Source organism: Pseudoliparis swirei, chromosome 13, assembly GCF_029220125.1.
Source record: "Pseudoliparis swirei isolate HS2019 ecotype Mariana Trench chromosome 13, NWPU_hadal_v1, whole genome shotgun sequence".
Lineage (NCBI taxonomy): Eukaryota > Metazoa > Chordata > Actinopteri > Perciformes > Liparidae > Pseudoliparis > Pseudoliparis swirei.
In genome coordinates this window covers 21187132-21211322 of record NC_079400.1, presented here as the reverse complement: position 1 = coordinate 21211322, position 24191 = coordinate 21187132, and the positions used below count along the sequence as shown (strand labels likewise).

Here is a 24191-nt window from a genome sequence, read left to right as displayed (position 1 = left end):
TCCTCCTGGTCTCTGATGTGGACCAGGTCCTGGTGGTCCTGGTCCCTGCAGGTCTCTGGTCTCACCTGTTCTTGTCCTCCTCTCTGCTCTCCAGAGGAGGCAGCATGTAGGTACCCTCCTCACGCCGCATGGCTGTGTTGTTGTTTACTGTGTTGTCGTTGCATCCTGCGTGTGTGTGTTGTTGTTTACTGTGTTGTTGTTGCATCCTGCGTGTGTGTGTTGTTGTAGTTTATTTAAAACATTCAGTTGTTTGTCTTGTTTCTTCATCTTTTATAAGTCGTGCTGCTCATGTTCATCACGTCTGATGTGTCCTCCTCCTCCTCCTCTTACCCCTCCTCCTCTTCCTCCTCCTCCTCCTACCCCTCCTCCTCCTCCCCCTCCTCATCTTCCTCCCCCTCCTCCTCGTCCTCCTACCCCTCCTCATCTTCCTCCTCCTCCTCCTCCTTTTCCTCCTCCTCTGTGGCTGTGTGTTGTGTCTTCTGCATGCTGCTCTCATCATGTATAAATGTCATGTCCCTCTCTTCCTCTTCATGGTTCCCTTCATCATCTTATTCTCCTCCTTCAGGGGAGGTCCTGTTCCAGATGGCTGAGGTCCACCGACAGATCCAGATCCAGCTGGAGGAGATGGTGAGCTGCTTCCTCCTCTTCCTCTTCTTATTCTTCCTCTTCTTGTTCTTCTTCTTCTTCTTCTTCTTCCTCTTCTTCTTCTTCCATTTGGAAATGGTTTTAGTAGATCATTTATTTAACTTTCTTTTTAATTTTTTTGTTAAAAATGAGTTGTCTGGGAATGTCATTTTAAAGGACACACACACAGACACACACACACACACACACTGAGATGCACGCACGCACACACACACACACACACACACACACACTGAGACACACACACACACACACTCCACAAATCTCCGTGTGACGTTTCCTCACAACAAAGACTTCTCGTCTTTCTTGCTTCCTGGAGGTTCACCTCTCTCTGTGTGTGTGGGTCTGTGTGTGTGTGTGTGTGTGTGTCTTCCAGCTGAAGTCGTTCCACAACGAGCTGCTCACTGAGCTGGAGAAGAAGGTGGAGCTGGACGCGCGCTACCTGAACGTGAGCTCACACACACACACACACATGCACACACACACACACTTGCACACACACCCACTGAAGCAGAGGGCGGAGCTCTTGACCCTGTTGTGACCCCCCCCCCCCCCCCCCAGGCCGCGCTGAAGAAGTAAAGCACAAGGGCAAAGGGGAGAGCCTGGAGAAGTGCCAGGCGGAGCTGAAGAAGCTGAGGAGGAAGAGCCAGAGCAGCCGGCACCCGTCCAAGTACGGGGACAAGGAGATGCAGGTGTGTGTGTGTGTGTGCCTCGGTGACTCGTGGAGCCCCCACGAGCCCCCCCCCCCCCCCCGTGGGCAACCTGAACGCCTCTCCACCTCCACAGTCCGTATGACTCATAAGTGGCCTTCCTCTTCCTCTTCCTCTTCCTCGTGTTCTCTGGCTCCGTTGGTCGCCCACATGAAATCATTCTCAGATGACTCGGTTCGAGCAGCTTTACTTCTGCCTTTCAACGCTTAGAGAATGACATTTTATATCTTTTCTAATATATGTTTTTTTATATATATATAATTCTTTTTAAATATATTTTAAAATATATATATTTTGATATACAGTGGGGGAAAAAAGTATAGAGTCAGCCACCAATTGTGCAAGTTCTCCCACTTAAAAAGATGAGAGAGGCCTGTAATCTTCATCACAGGTAAACCTCAACTATGAGAGACAAAATGAGAAAAACAAATCCAGAAAATCACATTGTCTGATTTTTATAGAATTTATTGGTAAATTGCTCGGTAAAATAAGTATTTGGTCAACTACAAACAAGCAGGATGTATGTCTCTCACAGACCTGTAACTTCTTCTTTAAGAGGCTCCTCTGTCCTCCACTCATTACCTGTATTAATGGCGAGAGTTTGAACTCTATATCGGTATAAAAGACACCCGTCCACAACCTCAAACAGTCACACTCCAAACTCCACGATGGCCAAGACCAAAGAGCTGTCAGAGACACCAGAAACAAACTGTAGAGCTGCACCAGGCTGGGAGGCTGAGTGCAACAGGTCAGCAGCTCGGTGTGAAGAAATCAACTGTGGGAGCAAATATTAGAAAATGGAAGACAGACAAGACCTGATGGTCTCCCTCCATCTGGGGCTCCACCAAGACCTCTGATGGTCTCCCTCCATCTGGTGCTCCACCAAGACCTGATGGTCTCCCTCCATCTGGTGCTCCACCAAGACCTGATGGTCTCCCTCCATCTGGTGCTCCACCAAGACCTGATGGTCTCCCTCCATCTGGTGCTCCACCAAGACCTGATGGTCTCCCTCCATCTGGTGCTCCACCAAGACCTCCCCCCGTGGGGTCAACATGACCACAAGAACGCTGAACACATGAATGACCTGAGAGAGCTGGGACCAGCGTAACCACGGCTACCATCAGTAACACACCACAGGGCCAGGGACTCAACCTGCAGGACCTGAGGGTCCCCCTGCTGGAGCCAGAGGGTCCAGGCCCATCTGAAGTCTGCTAGAGAGCATTTGGATGATCCAAAAGAGGATTGGGAGAGTGTCTCATGGTCAGATGAAATCAAAATATAACTTTTTGGTAAAAACTCAACTCGTCGTGTACTGTGAAGCATGGGGGTGGAAACATCAGGCTCTGGGACGGTTGTTCTGCCAGGGGACCAGGACGACTGATCCGTGTAAAGCAAAGAATGAATGGGGCCGTGTATCGTGAGGTTCTGAGTGAAACCCTCCTTCCATCAGCTCGGCCTTGAAGATGAACCGTGGCTCCTTCAGCAGGACAGTGATCCCAAACACAGCGCCTGGTGAGGTTTACCTGTGATGAAGATGACCGGAAATGTCCCCTCTTATAGTGGGAGAACTTGCACAATTGGTGGCTGACTAAATACTTTTTTTCCCCACTATCTTTTCTTATATACAGTATCGTATTTCAAATATATTTTAAAATATATAAATATAAATGTAATGTAAAATAATGTAAATATATTTAACAAATATATATATATTTGTATACATATATCTCTTATGTATATAATTACAGGTTATCCCATTTCATACATGTATTCTGTTTAGATAAGAATTCTGAGAGGTAATGATGTAATAATTAATGCATTAATTATCTTAATTAATTCACTAATGAGCTGCTTATGCTCAATAAGACGTCTCCATGGTTGAATCTCTCTCTCTCTCTTTCTCTGTCTCTCTCTCTCTCCCCCCCCCCCCCCCCCCCCAGTTTGTGGAGGCCATCAGCAACAAGCAGAGCGAGCTGGACGGCTACATCGCCGAGGGCTACAAGGGCGCTCTGTCCGAGGAGCGGCGCCGGTTCTGCTTCCTGGTGGACCGCCAGTGTGCCGTGGCCAAGAGCAGCAGCGCCTACCACAGCAAGGTGCGCCGCCATTGGTCACACTGACTCCGCCCCCTTTGCACATGTGAGGCGAGGGGTGGTGGGAGAGGAGCACCGGCGGAGAGCTTCTCCTCATCCCCCATTCCTCTTCCTCCTCATCCCCCATTCCTCTTCCATCTCTTCCTCCTCATCCCCCATTCCTCTTCCTCCTCTTCCCCCATTCCTCTTCCATCTCTTCCTCCTCATCCCCCATTCCTCTTCCATCTCTTCCTCCTCATCCCCCATTCCTCTTCCATCTCTTCCTTCTCATCCCTCTTCCATCTCTTCCTCCTCATCCTCCTGTTCCTCTTCCATCTCTTCCTCCTCATCCCCCATTCCTCTTCCATCTCTTCCAACTCATCCTCCATTCCTCTTCCATCTCTTCCATCTCATCCCTCTTCCATCTCTTCCTTCTCATCCTCCATTCCTCTTCCATCTCTTCCATCTCATCCCTCTTCCATCTCTTCCTCCTCATCCTCCATTCCTCTTCCATCTCTTCCTTCTCATCCCCCGTTCCTCTTCCATCTCTTCCCCCATTCCTCTTCCATCTCTTCCTCCTGTTCCTCTTCCTTCTCATCCCTCTTCCATCTCTTCCTCCTCATCCTCCATTCCTCTTCCATCTCTTCCTTCTCATCCCTCTTCCATCTCTTCCTCCTCATTCCTCTTCCATCTCTTCCTCCTCATCCCCCATTCCTCTTCCATCTCTTCCTCCTCATCCCCCATTCCTCTTCCATCTCTTCCTCCTCATCCCTCTTCCATCTCTTCCTCCTCATTCCTCTTCCATCTCTTCCTCCTCATCCCCCATTCCTCTTCCATCTCTTCCTCCTCATCCCTCTTCCATCTCTTCCTCCTCATCCCCCGTTCCTCTTCCATCTCTTCCTCCTCATTCCTATTCCATCTCTTCCTCCTCATCCCCCATTCCTCTTCCATCTCTTCCTCCTCATTCCTCTTCCATCTCTTCCTCCTCATCCCCCGTTCCTCTTCCATCTCTTCCTCCTGTCCCTCTTCCATCTCTTCCTCCTCATCCCCCGTTCCTCTTCCATCTCTTCCTCCTGTCCCTCTTCCATATCTTCCTCCTCATCCCCCATTCCTCTTCCATCTCTTCCTCCTGGCCCTCTTCCATCTCTTCCTCCTGTCCCTCTTCCATCTCTTCCTCCCATCCCTCTTCCATCTCTTCCTCCTCATCCCCCATTCCTCTTCCATCTCTTCCTCCCGTCCCTCTTCCATCTCTTCCTCCTGGTCCCTCTTCCATCTCTTCCTCCCGTCCCTCTTCCATCTCTTCCTCCCGTCCCTCTTCCATCTCTTCCTCCCGTCCCTCTTCCATCTCTTCCTCCCGTTCCTCTTCCATCTCTTCCTCCCGTCCCTCTTCCATCTCTTCCTCCCCTCACTCGTCTTCCTCCCCTCCTCCAGGGAAAGGAGCTCCTCTCCCAGAAGATCCCGGGGTGGCAGCAGGCGTGTGCCGAGCCCACCAAGCTGCCGGACCGAGCCATGTTCCTGGCCCAGCAGATGAGCGGCCTGGCGGGCGCCATGGTTACCGGCGCTCATCACCCGGGCGTCTCTGAGCCCGCCCCCGGCGCCAAGGCTCTGCCGGTGCCTCCGGAGCTGGCCGCCCTCCGGGGCCGCGACCCAGGTAGATTCCCCCTGTAGTCCCCCTGAGACGTTTTATGGTTTAAAATATATATATACAGTGTATATATGTATATATTTTAATATATAAAAATATTTATATATATATATATATAGATATTTTCAAATATGAAGAATACACATATATTTTTTAAATATATATATTTTTTGTATATCAAAGTCAAAGTCAGTTTTATTTGTCAATTTTCCATATGTGCAAACATACAGAAGATCGAAATTGCGTTTCTCTTCTGTCCAACATAAAGTGAATTGAATTGTGCAACATATAGACAACATAAAGTGCAAAAATAGTAAAAGAACATGTAAACATATAGACAACATAAATTGTGCTAGCAGCATTCAGACATGTGAGTCTGAAAGAGGACGGAGTGGGAGGATGGGGAGAGAGTTCAGCTTCCTGACCGCCTGGTGGATGAAGCTGTTGGACAGCCTGGCGGTGTGAGCCCGGAGGCTCCGGTACCTCCTCCCAGAGGGCAGGAGGCTGAAGAGACCGTGTGAGGGGTGGCAGGGGTCACTCACAATCGTGGTCGCTTTGCGGGTGAGGCGGGTGTTGTATATGTCCTGCAGGGATGGGAGGGGGGGGGAGTGAGGCACCCATGATCCTTCCAGCTGCCTTCACTATGCGCTGCAGGGCGTTCCTGCTGTGGTCTGTGCAGCTTCCGCCCCACACAGTATGTGCGTTTACATGATGGTATAATTCGAATCTTGCTTTAGTCGGACTATGCTATCTTTTGGGGGATCTGCTATTATCCCAATATACATGGCAGTGAGTAATTCGAATCATTGGCCGAAAGCATGTCATATCCAATACGATAGGCGGCGCTGTTTTCATTACAACTCGTGGTGATACAGCCATTTCCGCTTGACCTCTTCACCACCACCAACAACAACATTTTGAGAAAGATGGCGAACAGAGAGCAAGGCGAAGCTACATCCCTCTACTATTCTTCCATGGTGTTAATAGGAGTACAGCGAATGCAAATGGCGCTATTGGCTGAGTTGATAACGGAGAGAAGACGCCGTCGCCGAAGGTACACGGAGAATTTAATTTATCGTCTCTTTCGACTTCCGGGTCACGACATGGGAGGGAGGAGGGCGGCGGGATCTCGCGCATGCGCAAAGACGCAAAGTCCAGTTCCGAATCGAATTCAGAGTTACATGCTGCGAGAGTCGAATTATCAACTGGATCGGACCGAGCTATCAATCAGACCGAAGTCGGACCGCACATAGTCCGACTAAGGTGTTTACATGAAACGGATAATTCGATTTCAGTCCGACTAAGCCAATAATTCGATTGCATGTAACCGCACTGACAGATGCAGTTGGTCAGGATACTCTCGATGGTGCCGCGGTAGAAGGTGCACATGATGGATGGGGGGCTCCCTGCTTTCCTCAGTTTCCGGAGGAAGTAGAGGCGCCTCTGTGCTTTCTTTGCCAGCGATGTAGTGTTGGCTGTCCACGAGAGGTCCTCACTGATCTCCACCCCCAGGAATTTGGTGCTGCTGACCTGCTCAATGTCCGCACCGTTGATGGTCAGTGGTGGGTGATGGGCGTGGCCTTTCCGGAAGTCAACAACGATCTCTTTGGTCTTGCTGTTGTTGAGCAGGAGGTTGTTGGCTCCGCACCACGTGGTCAGAAGGTTGACCTCCTCCTGTAGAGGGTCTCGTCATCCTTGGTGATGAGACCTATCAATGTTGTTTCGCCTGCAAACTTGACCATGTGATTGGTGCTGTAGCTGGTTTTGCAGTCGTGAGTCAGCAAGGTGAAGAGCAGGGGACTGAGCACACAGCCCTGAGGGGCCCCTGTGCTGAGTGTGATGCTGCTCGAGGTGTTGTTGCCAACACGTACTGCTTGTGGCCTCTCACTCAGGAAGTCCAGCAGCCAGTTACACAGCGAGGTGTTGAGCCCCAGCTGGTCAAGTTTGCAGATTAGTTGTTGTGGGATGATTGTGTTGAATGCTGAGCTAAAGTCTATGAACAGCATTCTTACATAGGAGTCTTTTTTGTCCAGGTGGGTGAGGGCTGGGTGGAGAGCAGAGCAGATTGCATCATCCGTGGACCGTTTGGCCCGGTATGCAAACTGGAAAGGGTCCAGGGTGGGGGGGAGGATGGATTTGATATGCGACATGACTAGTCGTTCAAAGCACTTCATGATTATGGGGGTCAGTGCCACTGGACGATAGTCGTTGAAGCAGGACGGAGTGGATTTCTTTGGCACAGGTATGATGGCGGTTGCCTTGAAGCATGATGGAACAACAGCTTGTCTCAGAGAAGTATTAAAGACATCCGTGAAGACGTCCTTAAGCTCCTCTGCGCAGTCCTTCAGCACACGACCAGGGATGTTGTCTGGACCTGTTGCCTTGTGGGTGTTGATGGACGAGAGAGTCCTCTTCACGCTGGCAGCAGACAGGCACAGAACCTGATCATGGGGAGGGGGCGGAGTCTTGTGTGGACGAGTGCTGTTCTGTGCTTCAAACCGTGCAAAGAAGCTGTTGAGGTTGTATATATATGTTTTTACAATATATATATATATACTGTATATATATATATTCCTTCTATAAAAATATATATATATATTTTTAATATATATATATATTTATAAACAAAGATATATATTATATTTATTCATGTTGGCCTATTTTTTGACATTTTCTATAAAAATGGACTATTTATGTCGTAAAGTGTAAACGTTCATAAACCTTCCTTAAACTAAGTTTTAACCCCAAACAAGCCTTGGAAAAAGTAGCCAAGTGAAGACCACACAGACACACACCTGGAATGAGTTGTGACCCCTGTTGCATCATAGGAGCCATCAACGCATCCTTAGAAAACTCTTGTGAATGCAAACAAACTTGTCAGCTCATGCTAATTAGCCCCCCCCCCCCCCCATCTACCCCTCCTGCAGAACTGGTTACATTTCTTAAAAAGAGAGAGAGGGTGGGTGGGCTGTGGTCTCCCTGAAAGCTTTTATTGTTTTAATCATATATACAGTGTCTATATATATATATTTATTTTTGTATATATATTGAAAAAAATTATATATAGAAAATATATATATATACATTTTTTTTAATACATTTTGTAAAATATATTTTTATATATGTAAAAATAAAATTGTATTTGTATTTTTTTAAATATAAATCTATATCTATATATTTTGACCGTGCGTCTCCTCCAGAGGATGCTGGGCGCGGGGGACGCGGCGATGCCGGTGATGAACGGTGGTGCCGGAGGAGAGGACTACCAGCAGTGGATGGAGGGCAAGGTGGCCCAGGGCAAGGCCTCCAGAGGGGAGGTCTACTCCAACACCCTGCCGGTCCGCAAGGCCGGCCCCGCCAAGACCAGGACCCCCCTGAGTAAGGACACACACACACAGTCACATGTACATCTGGAGAACATCTGCATGACACAGCCAGCTCTGAGTGGACCTCGAGCCGGGAGATGAGGAGGAGTCGCTCCTGACCGTGTCCGTGTTCCCTCTGAACCAGCGGAGACCCGCACGCTGCCCCGCTCCAGCTCCATGGCGGCGGGCCTGGAGAAGAACGGCAGGACCCGGGTCCAGGCCATCTTCTCCCACGCGGCCGGAGACAACGGCACCCTGCTGAGCTTCTTCGAGGGCGACGTGGTCACCCTGCTGGTGCCCGAGGCCCGGGACGGCTGGCACTACGGGGAGAACGAGAAGACCCGGATGTGAGTCATGACACCCATGTGGAAGGCTTTGTGTCCTCACTGGACTTTAGTTAATGCCCCCCCCCCCCCCCCCCAGGCGTGGCTGGTTCCCCTTCTCCTACACCCGGGTCATCTCTGACGTGGACGCCAGCTCCTCCCGGCAGCTCCGGGTCCACAAGTATGTTCTGGAGCGTTGACTCGACGTGTGTTGTGTGTATCATGTGGCTTCATATGACATCACAAGCACAAAGACGCTCGTCCCTGATTGGCCGCCACATCATCCCCTGTGTGTTGTCCAGCCTCCACGGGAAGAGCAGCAGCACGGGGAACCTCCTGGAGAGGGACGGCGTCCCCGTCCCGGACTACAGCGCCCACTCCCGCATGGCGGCGCCGAGCAGACAGCAGCGGCCCTACAGCGTGGCCGTGCCGGGCTTCTCACAGGTACACACACACACCTCCTCCACCTCACCTGGAACATGTGGGCGGAGCTTAATTAGTCAACTTTAATTGTCTCTTCAGGAGGAAAATGTCTGCAGAAGTGACAGTTTTGTCTTCTTTTTTTTTTTACACACAATTGGATCCAGAAGTATTTTACTGAGTATATTTTAAAATTCAGTTCGATTTGATATTGTATTAAAATACTTAAAGGCAGTATTCTGTCCTTTATATTCTTTCTTTGAGCGTGGTGTGCCTCGTAGGGTTTCTCCCGCGTCGGCTTGCTGCCCCCTGCTGGCCGCTGTTGTCACTGCATCTGAACTGGATCTCATCTGTTTTTTGTCTTCACAGCAGGTGGAAGAGTACGAGCCCCGCTTCCCCGCAAGGTAACAACCACGCAGTTAATATATTTATTTATCTTCTACTGGAACAAGAATCCGGTTGACCTGTTGACCCCCCCCCCCCCTAAACCCATAGTTGCCATGGTTTCTCCTCCGTGTGTGTGCTGCTCCTGGAAGCCTCTCCTCTCTCTGTCCTCAGCTCTTCGGAGGGCAAGCTGATCTCGACGGTGTGACGGACTCAGCCGGACGAGGCGATGGGACAGGCACCTTGCTAAGCCCCGCCCCCTCCATGCCTCCTTCCCTACCTCCCTAACTCCTCCTATCTACGGCAATAAACTCCCCGAGTCAATCAATACAAGGAAGAGGAGTTCCTTGCATCCCCCCTCCCCCGTCCTGCTTTGTGCTATGTCGAACTGGACACCCTGATGGGGCCACACTGGGCCTCTGGTGGGGCCACACTCGGCCTCTGGTCCCACCAGAACAAAACCCGAGTAAACAGACTGAGTTTTCAAAGACGGACGTTCCTATGAGGAACTTGAACCTTCCTCTCGTCCATGAGCACTTTTCTTTTTCATATTTCTGGGATCGTATTCCCTCGAGTGTCGCTGCTCTCATGGAGGACGTGTAGAGGATGTAAATCATGGCGTGAGGTCAACGACGACTCGGAGAGGACGACGGCTTTACAATCAATATCTTACTGTCTGTGCCATGAACACACTAATGTAAATGTGTTAAGTGTTTGGGAATGTTCTGTGTACATAAAGTATCTGTGATTCACAACAAGAAAACGCACCTTATGAACGTAATAATCTATATTTCTGACTGTGAACGTAGTTTATTAAAATGCTAAACATTCGCCGCTCCCGCGTCTCCATGTGAGGATGTGCTGCTTGTTTTCTTTCATTTAATATCTAGAAGAAAAGTTCTTTAAAAAAGATTGAAATGAATGTTTGGGTTGATTTAAAGCAGCGGTTCCCAAACTTTTTAGGCCACGCACCCCCTTCTACATCCCGACCAGGTTCACGCACCCCCAATCCCCCACACCTTGCGAGTGACTTTTTCTTTCTCTTTGCTCCGAGAAGAGTTGTTGATGGGGGGGGGGGGGGTGCGAGTGACTTTTTCTTTGCTCCGTCCCGATGCGCGCAGACCGGCGTCGGAGCTCTGCGGCGACCACGATCGACGTATTGAGCACCCCTGCATTCAAACATTAAATAGCCGAGAGTTTTTTTCAGCGTGAGAAATACGATGTGTGGCGTGATTTAAGACCGAAATGCGTGAGTCTCACGCTCAATGCGTGACACTTGAGAGCCCTGAGAATGTTTAATATTAATTATTACACCATTAGACCACCATTACATTTTTCCTCTCGCGCACCCCCTAGAGACAGCTCGCGCACCCCCAGGGGTGCGCCCACCACACTTTGGGAATCCCTGATTTAAAGTGACAGTAACGACTCGTTCTGAAGTGTCTCTCCAGTCAGACTCGTTGCAGTGCCTCTGCAGGAGATAAAGGAACTTTTTTTATGTCAATATTATTTTCGATAACAAACATGTGGAGGCGCTTCTGGATCCAGAGTCCAGCGAAGCGTCGGCCATTTTGCTTTGAGAAGAAAGTGGCGTCCAGCCAGGGCTCCTCTGTGGCTCCGCCTCCTGCAACCTCCAAGGTGGGAGGAGCTCTTCGCGTGTTGTCTTTGATATTAAAGGCTTGTTTTAACTTTGGGGCACTAAGAAGTTTAATGGTGGATTTATACTAGTATGAAAGTATGAAATGACTGAATTCAGACGGAGGCTTTTGTTTTGTTTCTTTTATTTTATCTTTTTAATCTGCCGCCGAGGCCAAATGGGTTCTTGTTTCAACCTCTTAAATTAAATGCCATGCCATAGTATTTTAAGGGTATTTCGAGTGTGTGTGTGTGTGCCTCCAGTGTGTGTGTGGCATCATGTGCTCAACGTTCCTCTTCCTGTTTATTTTTATTTCTTCTTTTTCAACCGTCTCATCCTGTTCACTCTTTGACCTTTTTAATTTATTCATGCAGGATTTGCATCCTTGTGCGTTCCTCCAGTCAGCATGGCTCCGCCTCTCGAGCCGGCCGTGGAGGCTCCGCCTCTCGAGCCTTTCTGATGATGAAGAGGAGGAGCCTGATGAAGGTCCTGAGCTATAGAACATCACATTCAGTCATAAGAGCATAATATAATGTGAAGAACAGAATTCATACATAAATGATAAGTGATGGACAGAAGAATTGCATCATGGGATTTGTTGGTTTTTTCAATTTAATAAAGAATCAAGAATCCAGTAATTGCCGACTTTGGGTCGTGTGTCTTGAACGCATCGCCGGGATCAGACCTGAAGGTGATCAGCTTTAATCCTAATAATAATAATGTATACTTCTGGTCTTGCGCGCCAGAACATTTGTCATAGAAAATGTTTAAACAGCAGGCGTCGGGCGTAAAACAATTAGTATTAAAGATGAGTTCATGCCATGAAGAGAACGTCAAGATGCAGAATATTGTGAAATTAATTTATAGAGAATACTCAAATGGATATCTGAAGATGTGTAAAACAGACTTTATTTATATCTGATAGAAGGTACAGAAAGTAACGATGTGACCGGGTGAGGAGGGGGGGCGGAGCTTCTGTCATCTGTCTCCGGTTTGGGGTAAAAACAACAACACAACAGCTCTTTGGCAACAATAAAACAATAACACACGAGACACGTAACTTTCCCTCCTAAAGCACATCAATACTCCTAAAAGTACTTCAGATAATCGTAAAAGTACTTTCGAAACTCCTATAAGTTCTTCCGATACTCCCAAAAGTACTTCCGATACTCCCAAAAGTACTTCCGATACTCCTATAAGTACTTCCGATACTCCTAAAAGTTCGATTCCATCCTCTGACGCACAGGAAGCAGAGCAATGCTTATTCCTATTGGATCTTTCGTGAGTCTGTTCACACGCTCAGGTTTATCTTCTCATCTGAACGAGTTCACACACACACACACACACACACTAAACTACACACACACAGCGAGGAGCAGCTGGAGCACGATGTGCAGATTTATGCCAAAGCGTGAGTTCACACAGAAATATGACTTTTAATACGCTGAGCTCGTTGCTATGCCGACACATTGGCAGCATGGCGATGGAAACTGTCCGTGGAAACCAAACAACTGGAGCGTCTGGTGGCTCGAGGCCTTTGTGAATATTAATATTACTGCGTGGTGGACTGACGGATCTTTGCATCAACGTGATGACGGACCTTGTTTTAAGTGTTATTTGATAATGATGTGCACACGTATTGTGACGAGCACTTCGCCCTCGTTGAACTATTGTTTTAATGTTTCCGACAAAAAGGGGCGTGGCCGTGACGCGGTACAGTGGCGTTCCTGATTCTGAAGAACATCACATTGTCCAGGTTCTGTAACCAAACGTGAGCCTTTAGCTTCCTCCGTCTCCGAATGAAGCAAACATATTAACAATATATTACTTGTGATACCTAAAGGATTCTCGTTATGTTTATTAAGACGAGTAAAGCGGCTTTCCTAAAAAGTACAAATTCAGTGGTCTCAACGTGCTGATCCTGGACCAGTTAGACCAGTTAGACCAGTATGGACTAACCCCTGTAGACCAGTAGGGACTAACCCCTGTAGACCAGTAGGGACTAACCCCTGTAGACCAGTATGGACTAACCCCTGTAGACTAGTCGGGACTAACCCCTGTAGACCAGTATGGACTAACCCCTGTAGACCAGTAGGGACTAACCCCTGTAGACCAGTAGGGACTAACCCCTGTAGACCAGTATGGACTAACCCCTGTAGACCAGTATGGACTAACCCCTGTAGACTAGTCGGGACTAACCCCTGTAGACCAGTATGGACTAACCCCTGTAGACCAGTAGGGACTAACCCCTGTAGACCAGTATGGACTAACCCCTGTAGACCAGTATGGACTAACCCCTGTAGACCAGTAGGGACTAACCCCTGTAGACCAGTAGGGACTAACCCCTGGTCCAGGTGGTTCCATTCTCTTCTCATCCTTCCATTGTGTCTCTTTGATCTGAAAAATATGCACAATTCAAAGTTCCTAGATTCTTTACACCGTACATACATTATATATATATATTCATATTCTGTAAACTGTATATATATATTAACCATTCTCTTTTTTCAGCATTCTAAAACATGTTAGGTCAGTAGAGACGGACCTTTCAAAAGAGGCACTGTCTCGTGTTTCTAAGAACCTGACGTTAAAAACAGACAATAGATCAGAAGTCATGCTAGCAGGCGGCGGCGGGCGGGGGGGTGAATGTCCACCGCTCGTCATTCTTTGTCGCCGTCCTCGCCGCTTCCTGCAAGAGACAGAGCGAGGGTCAGAGGAACTCTTCACGGGCATCTTTAAGTCGAACGCAAGATTAAATACGTCATATTTTATATGAGGCTAAAAGACGAGGAGACCCACCTCCCGCGGAGTCCACGTCCGAGTCGGAGATGTGAGTGATGGAGAAGCGGGACGCGGCGGAGGGCGAGACGGTGAAGCGGGAGAACGGCGGCGCGGTGGCGGTGGCCGGTTTGGATTCTGGGGGGGGAGGGGCCACCGAGGAGGTGGGCAGAGGGAGCAGGGGGAAGTCGTCCTCCCACTCGTATCCTGCACCTGAGATATTTAGATGGTGATTAAAGAGAATTACATCAACACTTCCTCTCCAGGAAGGCTCGGGGTACTCACTCTCCTCCGAGACGTTCCCGTCGGAGGACTCATCGGAGGCGTTCAGCTTTTCTTGGGATTTGCTCCGTGAACTCTGACCCTCCGCTCCGAGGGGGAAGCCCCCCTCCACCAGCTCCTTCGTGGGACTTTCCTAGTGACGACGCGGAGGTAATAACCATGATTACAATATGCCACATGGTAGGTTACATGTAGGTTTGCCCCCTAGAGGTCAATGAGTTGAATCATGTGACCCCAAGTGGTTTGTTTTTCTAATCTATGAAAAACATTCAGCTTCTGTAAAGCATTTCATCACAAACACAAAAAGGAGGAACAAATAGTCTCAAATTCGTACGGATTTAAAATACGAATGAATGAATTTAATCTCTGATGCTCACCTGATTGAACAAATAGACGGTGACGTCGTCGAAAAAAGACACCGTCTTCTTCTTGCGTTCCGGCGCCTCCTGCAGGTCGTCCGTGGCGAGGCGGGTCGGCACCTTGAGGAGGCTGCGCAGCTCGCGGTGTTCACCGCCGTCGCTCACCACGATGGGCACCGGGTGGCTCTCGTCCTCGCCGCCGCTCTGCTCCTGCACGCTGTAGATACGCAGCTCCTCGTCCGACTCGTCGCTGTCGTCGGTGCCGCCGCCCTCCTCGTCCGCCTCCTCCCCGTTAGACGGGGTCCCTCGGCCCTCTGCCGCCGGGGGAGGAGAGGACGAGGAAAAGCGCCTGGTGCTCGCCGCGTGCTGCAAGGCCACCCCGTCTTTGGGTAAAGCGTGCAGGATTTCACCGGATGTCCCCGAAGGTCCGCTTCGAATCGTCTCTTCTGTTTCTAGATCTAGAAGAGAGTCCTCTGCTCCTTCCTCTTCTTCCCTAATGTCGGAGGTGCGGTCTCCATTCAGGGCGCCGAGGGCTTCTTCCATGGCCCCCACCACCTCCGCCGCCCAGTCGCCGAGGGACGAGTTCTCCTCCTGAGAGGGCCATTCCTCCAGCCCGCCCTCAGAGGGATCCTCATGTAGCCCCAGCTCCTCATCCTGCTCATGACCTCCAGTCACATGTGCATCCATCTCCAGCGGAGAGGGCGAGTCGGATCCTCCCTCCGACAGGTGTTTCAGGTCAAGTTTAAGGTCATTGTTCACTGCAGAGTCATTAAGCTCCTCCTCCTCCTCCTCCTCCTCCTCATTCTTCCTTTTCTCACCCTTCCTCTCTCCCATGGGTGGTTCCTTTTCAACATGTTCTTCATCTCTCCCTCTCTCAGACGGTTCTTCCCCTTCATCCCTAGACTGCCTTTCATTCTCATAGTCTGAAAAGTAGGCAGAGTCCCGGTACGGAGTCTCATCGCTGAGCGGTAGGAGGCCGTGATCGCCGGTCTGTGAGGCTCCAGAGGCCAAATCCTCATCCAATGATGGTTCTGCCTCCCTCTCTACTTCACCCTCCTGCTCCTGCAGCTCCTCCAGCTCCTTGTCCTCATTCATCTTTGTATGAAGGGTAGGATTTCCAAGAGGTTGTTCACGGGCTTCATGAGGCTCTTTGGGTACAAACTCGGGGCTCTCGTTATTTTCCGTGTCGTAGCCACTGTCCATAGCTTTAGGGGAGCTGGACGGGTGGGAGGACACGGGGCTGAAGCCTTCACAAGACCCAGATGGCAGATCCATGGAATCCATGGAGTCAGGAGTTCCCACCTGCTTCTGCAGAGACTTGAAGGCAGGAGAGGCGCTCAGCTCGCAGGACTCGTCCGCAAAGATGCCCGAGGTGACGTCCGTGGTGTCGTCCGTGATGTCGTCGTAGTCGTCGCTGCAGTCAAGGAGGTCGGCGAGGCTCACGCTGGAGCTCCCGTGGTCGACGCCGCTGTCGCCCGTGTGACTCAACTCGGACTGCGGATCCGCAAGGGGCACCATCACGTGCATGTTGTCATCGGGAGGCGGGGTGGTTGCGGCCGTTGTCGGGGTCACCTCTTCTATTTTAGGCTCCGTCGGCTTTTGCGCGTTTGGATTTCCTTTGATTGCATCCTCCCTCTTCTCCTTGAAGAGCGCTTCATCGGTTGTGAGGTCGACACGCCGCTCTCTACTGTCCTCGGTCTTCATCGAGGAAGGCTTGGCCACAACGGGGCCGCCCGGGGCCGGTGACAGATTGATCATCTCGTCGCTGCTCGGCACGTCGACGGCCTTTTCGCTGCCGTAGCTGCCGTGGCTGTAGCTGTGGCTGTGGCTATTGTTTCTGACCAGCGAGCCTGTGAGCGGGTCGACAAAGAGCGAGTGGCAGCACTCTCCAGATGCCGGCTCTCCAGGAGTCTCGCTCTCATGGCACAGGTAGATGTAGGCGTCGCAGTGGTCCGAGGGCATCGTGGCAGGGTGCTTACTCAGGCTGAGGCAGGCGCTGTTGTCTTTGGCCTGGTGGGGCTCCAGATAGTCCACAGGTTTGGGAAGAGAGTGGAAGGCCATGCTGTGCTCCTCTGGCCAGGAGTCTTCGATGTCTGTACTCGGCATGGTGTAGTGGAAGTCCACATAAGTGTCCTGTCTGTGGCTAGCGCGTCTGTGGTGACCCGTGCTGCTGTGGCGGTGTTTTGAAGGCCAAGTGTTGCAGGTGTGTCTCTCAACAAATATGTCCTCTTCCTCTTCCTCCTCTGTGTCGCTGTCTCTGTGTCCGATGAAGAGCGCCCCCTCCGTCTCCATGTCAATGCTGACCGAGTGGCTGTTACGCCTGGCGTGGCCGGGCATGGTCCTCCTCAGGGAGCCCATCATGTCGTAGTAGCCCCCCGTCACGTTCTTTCCTATGATGGAGGTCTGACATGTGGTGTCCATGTATGCGTCTCTGTTGGCCTGTTGGGATGCACTGGTCACCGCGGGGGATCTCTCCAACTCACCCAGGGCCTGACGCAGGCTCCTGGACCCCCAGCTCTCCTGATGACGCTCACTGGAGGACTGGCGTTTAATCAGATAGTGATCTATTCCCAAAGGGGGCGAGTGTTCGTAGTAGTAACCCCCGTCTCGGTCTTTATAGGACACATAGTGGCTGGACTCCCAGGGCCGTAGTGGGCTATTGTCCAACACTTGCCCTAAGAGGGGCTCCATCGTCAGGGAGATAGCAGGACTTGAGTCGTCCGAGTCGTACATATCTGAATTATGGATGTCTGGTGGCCAAAAGGGACCCGTGTCCGTGGTCTGTGACGGGCAGCCCAGGCACTCGCCTGAGTCAGCACTCCCGGTCAGAAAGCTCCCACTGCTGCCTTGGTAGTCCGGGCTGTAGGAGCACATGGTGTAGTCCAGATCGATGTTACAGTCCACCGGCTCCTCGATGCGGATGTAGTATTCACTGCCTATCGAGGGGCTGTGAGCACTGAGGACGGGAACTATGCCTGGAGCATGGAGGTGTTTTGATTGGTAGTAAGGAGGAGAAAGTCCGTGGCTGAGACTCTCCGTGGGGCAGCCTCCCACGATGCTCTCAGGGGGGTAAAACGCTTCCTGGGGATGATGGTCGACCTGACCCAAGGAGTCCGGGGCTCCGTACGACTGGTCTGCTCTGGCTTGCTCCCACTTGTACTCAAAGTTCAGGCCGTGGCTGGTCTCTGTGACCGTGAGTATGTCGTCCCCGGTCTCCGAGTGGTAGCCATCGCCGGCTGAAAACTGCTCGAGGAGGGGGAAAGAGGAGGAGGTGGACGAGGGGTGGATGAGGGGCATTGCCGAGGCCCCGCGGTGGCCATCGAATACGGTATCGGGACGGAGGGAGTTCCACCGTCTCTCGAAGTCCTCCTCGGCCTCGCTGGCCCCCTTGGCGCACAGGTAGCTGAGCAGCAGGTGGACTTCCTCGGCATTGGGCCTCTGCTCGGGCTGGAGCCAGCAGAACTGCATCACCTCGTACCTGACGAAACCCAAGCGTGAGAAAAGAGAAAGTCAAAATGTGACCCAGCGGGTGCCGGATGCCTGTGAACGGGCCGGTGTCTCACCAGCGCTCCGCCAGCGGCACTTTGAGCAGCGGCTTGGGCAGTCGCAGCTGCTGCTCCCTCACGGCGTAGCTCAGCACCTGCCGGTCCGAGTAGTGCCTGTAGGGCTGGTTGCCCAACTCAAACAACTCCCAGATGGTGACGCCCAGAGACCTGAGGCACAGGAAGACACAAATACCTCATCCAGTGGTCTTGAACTTGTTTTTTGATTTATTAATCTGGCTCTTTAACTCTGTCAATACCAAAGACTGCCACAGGTGAGTTCAACGGCAGACGTTGTGTGTTTTGGGCTCTCTGCTCTTTTAATATTCGTATCACAAGATGAACCTCAACGAATCATTTAAGGAGTGGAAGGCAGAAGCTATATTCCATGTCCACGCACAGTGAGTGAGTTCTGTGTGGTCTCAGGGACGCCAGTGTTCTGGTCGTGACCTTTTCCGTGGTTTTAATAGTTTTGTACGTGTGTGTGTGTGTGTGTGTGTGTCCTACCACATGTTGCTGTGCTGGGTCTGGTCCGCCACCAGCAGTTTTCCATGCACCTCGTCTACCAGCTCTGGAGCGATCCAACGCAGCGGCACGCTCATCTGATCTGATGTCACGTAGTAATCATCCTGAAGGGGGAGGTCGCACTTTAAGTTTATTTTTCCTCACTTTAATGTAACTTTATTTTAATTCACATTGAAAACTAAAATAAATTAAACTAAACATATTTTAAGGGTACTTTTTAAAGGTTCTTAACTTAAATGGAATGATCTGTAGAAACGCACGTGGGTGGAGTAAATGCATCATCTTTTTGTAGACGTAGCATCAGATTAACTAGCTTAACATTAGTATTAAGATATAATTAACTAGCTTAGCATTAGCATTAAGATAGCATTTAATAGCTTAGTTTATGTTGCAGGGCTCTCAAGTCTCACGCATTGAGCGTGAGACTCACGCATTTCGGTCTTAACTCACGCACTCCCGCCACACATCGTATTTCTCACGCTGAAAAAAACTCTCAGCTATTTAATGCTTGAATGCAGGGGTGCTCAATACGCCGATCGATAGGTCGATCGCGGTCGCTGCAGAGCTCCGACGCCGGTCTGCGCGCATCGGGACGGAGCAAAAAAATAGTCACTAGCACCCCCCCCCTCCTCCCCCCGTCAGCTGCGATGCACGCACAGGTGAGCATCGGGTGCTGATGGAAATGTCACGCTTGCCTGTCTTCAAAACTTGAGAGCCCTGATGTTGTTTTTTGATAAACAGACCTTGTACTTGTTCTGGGCGAGGCCGTAATCTCCAATCTTCACGGAGACATCGGCAGACAACAAGCAGTTCCTCAAAGCCAGGTCACTGGTCACATGGGGGGGGGGGGGGGGGGGTAAACAGCTGTTAGAGGTCTTTATTATTTAGTTTAGTGCTCACACACCAACCACGGAGATGTAGACCTGGAGATGAGGTCACCGCCTGCAACAAAATCACTGATGCTGGAGTCAGTCAGGAGCACTCGGGCAGCACCAGGATATTGTTCCAGGAAGCAACCAAGATCCTCCTGACCAATGAGAGATGCCGAGGGCGTGTTCGTCCAATCACACGCCTCTGATATTCAACAGCAGCAATAAGTCGCTACCTGTGTGTGAAGTCGTGTTTGTGCATGTGCAAGAGTCCCGAGGCGATGTCACAGGCCATCCGCTGGAGGACCAGGGGCTCCGGGGTCATGGTCTCTGAGGCCCGGCAGCTGCGGAGGTAGCCCTTCACGTCCCCCTGGAAACACAGAGATATGTGTGTGATATAGTGTCTGACCACCAGAGGGCAGCGTGTCATTGCACTGTGCTTCACGGGGCCAGACACGTCTCTTGTTTGCATTAGAATCCGGATTCAAACCAATTCACACTGAGGAAGAATTGAAAAGTGATCGACAGTGGAAGCAAGGAAGTTCTTTGCCTACTCAAATAACATATTAAATATCATGTTAAATATCATATTAAATATATTAAATCTTCTGAGCCCATCAATCAAATATTTACAGCTGCTGCCAAGAATGTTTTTTATTGCAACAATGAATATAAATTAATTAAACTACAAAACATTAGAAGTTTTTAATAATGTCCTGAATGGTTACAGGATGTACTGCAGCCTTTACGAGGTCAATAGACTTGACCTGGGCTTTTACAATAAACACGGATAAACACACTGTATTATATAATATTATTATTTATTTAGTGGGAGCAAGCCAGAGCAGGTATTATTATTGTAATAGACTTCATGCACCATAAAAACCAATTTATATAAAACACGAAGCTGCAGAGAAACAGCTATCTTTACGTAAAGTATTTAAAATCCTTTAATTCAATGACATCACTACAATACGCTTGTTTGATTTATCTTATGTTTGATTTATCTTGTGTTTGATTTATCTTGTGTTTGATTTATCTTGTGTTTGATTTATCTTTTGTTGGATTTATCTTATGTTGGATTTATCTTATGTTGGATTTATCTCATGCTAATAAATATTTATTAATCTCTTTTCCCGGAAGCCTCTAGGAAACTCACCAGTGGACAAAACTCCATCACCAGCAGGAAGGGGGCGACCTCGGTGCACTGGACCAAACACTGGAGGAGAGCAGGGTGCTGCAGAGCACTGAGGAGAGGGGGGGGGGGGGGGGGGGGGGAGGAGAGGGGAGGAGGAGATATTATATATAAAAATATTTAAAATATACAGTAAATATATATAAAAATGTTAAATAAAAATATAAAAATATTTTTTACATTTAACATTTATGAATATATATATATATAAATATATAAATGTTTACATATTTTTTATGCACAGCTTACATTATCTGTAATGGATGTTTGTTACTCACATTTCCTCAAAGATAGACGTACGCTTGTTTACGCTCTTTAGTTTCGTAACAGCGCTGCTTTCATGTTCTTTATTTTGAAGGGTTGAAAATTAAATTGTGATTTTTGGTATCATCTGTCTAAATTATTATTTTCTTTTTTCGATTTAACATTTGTATATATATCTCCTGTATATATAAAAGTGTTAAATCGAAAAAATATTTTTTTAGATGTGTGAATTTTTTTTTATTACTATGAACAATAATTAATTATTTCCATTATTATTGTTTTTTTTAGATTTAACATTTTTTTAATATAGATATAAATATATCTATTGTATATATAAAAGTGTAAAAAATTTTTCAGATATATATATACATGAATGTATAAAGAAAATAATAATTTCATTATTATTATTATTATTGTTATTTTCTTTTCATATATATATATATATATATATATATATCTAAAATGTTGAAATGAAAAAGAAAAAGAAAAAAACAATTATATATATATATGTATATAACCCCCTCTGAAATATACAAAAATAAAAATGAATGTCCTCAAAATGTTATTTTATTGTCGCTGACAGACAGAAACACAGGCAACAGCTGAGAGGAGTAAACAAACAAATAAATACCGGAACGGCTGCACCTCCTTCAGGAAGTGCATCTGCTCCTGCACGCTGCTGCTGGCTCGCAGCTCCTTCACCACCACCTGGGTGGAGTCCAGGGTGGTGTCCACCTCCCCCAGCAGGACCTGCAAGAGAAAGAGACGTAGATATACGCACAGGGAAGACACATGGACACACACACATGGACACATGGACACACACACATGGACACACACACATGGACACATGGACACATGGACACACACACATGGACACATGGACACATGGACACACACGCACACACACGCACACAATGACGTACCGGTGGAGGTACACAAGGATGGAGAGGAGGCATGAAGGAGTGAACGGTGGAGGAGGAGAAACAGAGAGAACCACAACAACATGTTATCTGGTGGTAGGAGCACACACACACACACACACGCACACCCACATGCACAGACACACACACACACACACACGCACGCACACGCACACACACACACACACACGTTACAGGTGGGCTCACCTTCCCGAACCAGCCGGTCCCGATCTCCTTCAGGTAGAGGAGGCTGTGGCGGCCCAGACCCGTGGGGGTCAGGAGTCGGGCTGGAAGAGAGGAAATGATGTCACGGTGTTGCTCCTCCTTCTTCTTGTGTGAACCAATCACACACCAGGCTCAGTTACCCCATTGGCCTCCATCACTTTCCATATGATATAAAGTCCTTCGACGGTTCTGAACCTTCAGGCCGTGGTCCCCGTGAAAATGATGTCATCTGACTCTTGCCCCCCCCCCACCACCACCACCACCACCACCTGCCCCTCAGTGTCTCCCACGATGACACTCAGACTCTCGAGGAAGACAGACAGGTCTTTGTGGTCCTCCACAGTCCGGTCACTGTGTGGCGGCCATATTGCCGCCCCCCCCCCCCCCCAGACGGCTCATTCCTTCACACCCACTCACGCTCTCTCCAGAACACAGAACAACCTCCATTGTCTGGCTGCTCGGGCAGTTGGACCAGTTGGGACCATTATGGTGAGTCCTCCACCCTGATGGACCTGGAGAGTCCTCCACCCTGATGGACCTGGAGAGCCCTCCACCCTGACCCTGATGGACCTGGTGAGTCCTCCACCCTGACCCTGATGGACCTGGAGAGTCCTCCACCCTGATGGACCTGGAGAGTCCTCCACCCTGACCCTGATGGACCTGGTGAGTCCTCCACCCTGACCCTGATGGACCTGGTGAGTCCTCCACCCTGACCCTGATGGACCTGGAGAGTCCTCCACCCTGACCCTGATGGACCTGGTGAGTCCTCCACCCTGATGGACCTGGAGAGTCCTCCACCCTGATGGACCTGGAGAGTCCTCCACCCTGATGGACCTGGAGAGTCCTCCACCCTGACCCTGCGCTGCGTCCCTCTGCAGACAGGAAGTCTTTCTCTGAAAGCTCAGCGGCTGAACCACTCAGAGCCGAATGGATTCCCCATTAAGCTCCTCCGGCCCGGTCCGGCCCGCCGAGCGGCCCTCGTGACGCGGAGCAGCTGCATCGCGGCGGGTCTCTGGGACCGGGCCCTGAGCCCAGCTCCTCCAGTACTGGTGTCTCCCTGGGAGCTCCACCTCCCCACTCAGTGTCTCCCAGTGCAGGAAGGCGGAGGAGACGGGAACACTGGAGCGCACTTCATATTCACAGCGGCTGGTCGTCATGGGAACCGCTCCGTCCCTGAGCTTCAATATTGTAACTGCATTCACATGCAGCGAGATGAGAGGAAGCCGTGAGGTCAGTGGGCGGGGCTGACGGAGCAGGACGCCGTCAGGACGCCGCCAGGACGCCGCCAGGACGCCGCCAGGACGCCGCCAGGACGTCGTCGCGTTCAAGGCCCAGTTCACTCAGAACATCGCTTTCCCCAAGCGGGTCTAAAGGAACCCTTAAGCCCCGCCCCTCTGCCCTTAAGCCACGCCTCTCCGCGATGTCATCGGGCCATTAACACACAACGAGGACCATTGTGACAGAGCGAAAGAGGGAGGGAGGGAGAGAGAGAGAGGGAATGAGAGAGGGAGAGAGGGAGAGGGAGAGAGAGAGAGAGAGAGGGAGAGGAAGAGAGAGAGAGAGAGAGAGGAAGAGAGAGAGAGAGAGAGAGGGGGAGAGAGGGAGAGGAAGAGAGAGAGAGAGAGAGAGGGAGAGGAAGAGAGAGAGAGAGAGAGAGAGAGGGGGAGAGAGGGAGAGGAAGAGAGAGAGAGACGTTCCCACCAGCAGCCGCGTGGGCCTGTTATTACGCAACAGGCAGATGTTTGTGGGAGGGAGAGCTGAGGATTCTGGGGGGACCTGCAGTGAAGGATTGTGGGATGTGAGGCCGGCGTCGGGGCGTCACTCCCTCCGGGGACACTTTGACTAACGCCAGATGCCCCCCCCCCCCCCCCGACCTTCAGCAGTAACTCTTCTCAAATGTAGAGATTCATTAATCATTAGCAGGTTTGAAGAAGACTCCACCCACCTGATCGAGCCGGTTGCCTAGCGACCGCCAGAGACACCTCGGTGAGCGGCAGGATGTAGACGGCGCCCCGGGAGGCCGGCGAGGCCG

The 24191-nt window shown here is 50.1% G+C and overlaps 1 protein-coding gene and 1 pseudogene across 2 annotated transcripts; one reads left to right on the top strand and one right to left on the bottom strand.

The window, feature by feature from the left end:
* The window catches only part of LOC130203782 (brain-specific angiogenesis inhibitor 1-associated protein 2-like), a 21381-nt pseudogene extending 10990 nt beyond the window's left edge, over window positions 1-10391 (top strand).
* A 1698-nt stretch (window positions 10392-12089) lies between these two features.
* aatkb (apoptosis-associated tyrosine kinase b) lies at window positions 12090-22358 on the bottom strand. Of its 2 annotated transcripts, XM_056430164.1 has the most exons (12): window positions 22300-22358; window positions 22142-22221; window positions 21643-21761; window positions 20712-20799; window positions 19789-19922; window positions 19427-19511; window positions 18666-18787; window positions 18180-18329; window positions 14635-18094; window positions 14261-14390; window positions 13997-14188; window positions 12090-13886 (listed from the first exon to the last, which is right to left on the bottom strand). In XM_056430164.1, exons 1-12 carry the CDS (start codon window positions 22322-22324, stop codon window positions 13858-13860), a joined length of 4614 nt encoding a protein of 1537 aa, XP_056286139.1. In that variant the 5' UTR covers window positions 22325-22358; the 3' UTR covers window positions 12090-13857. The 2 variants fall into 2 exon arrangements, with proteins under 2 accessions (XP_056286139.1, XP_056286140.1); XM_056430165.1 differs by lacking the exons at window positions 22142-22221; window positions 22300-22358 and adding an exon at window positions 21938-22121.
* Between the last annotated feature and the right edge of the window lie 1833 nt (window positions 22359-24191).

What these genes read in the sequence shown, in the direction of transcription:
- aatkb (XM_056430164.1), bottom strand. Translation starts at nt 22,324, where the DNA reads ATGGAAAGTGATGGAGGCCAATGGG. An exon ending in AAGTGATGGAGGCCAATGGG is followed by an intron (nt 22,222 to 22,299) that starts GTAACTGAGCCT and finishes CCTCTCTTCCAG; the next exon opens with CCCGACTCCTGACCCCCACG. An exon ending in CCGTCTATTTGTTCAATCAG is followed by an intron (nt 14,391 to 14,634) that starts GTGAGCATCAGA and finishes CGTCGTCACTAG; the next exon opens with GAAAGTCCCACGAAGGAGCT.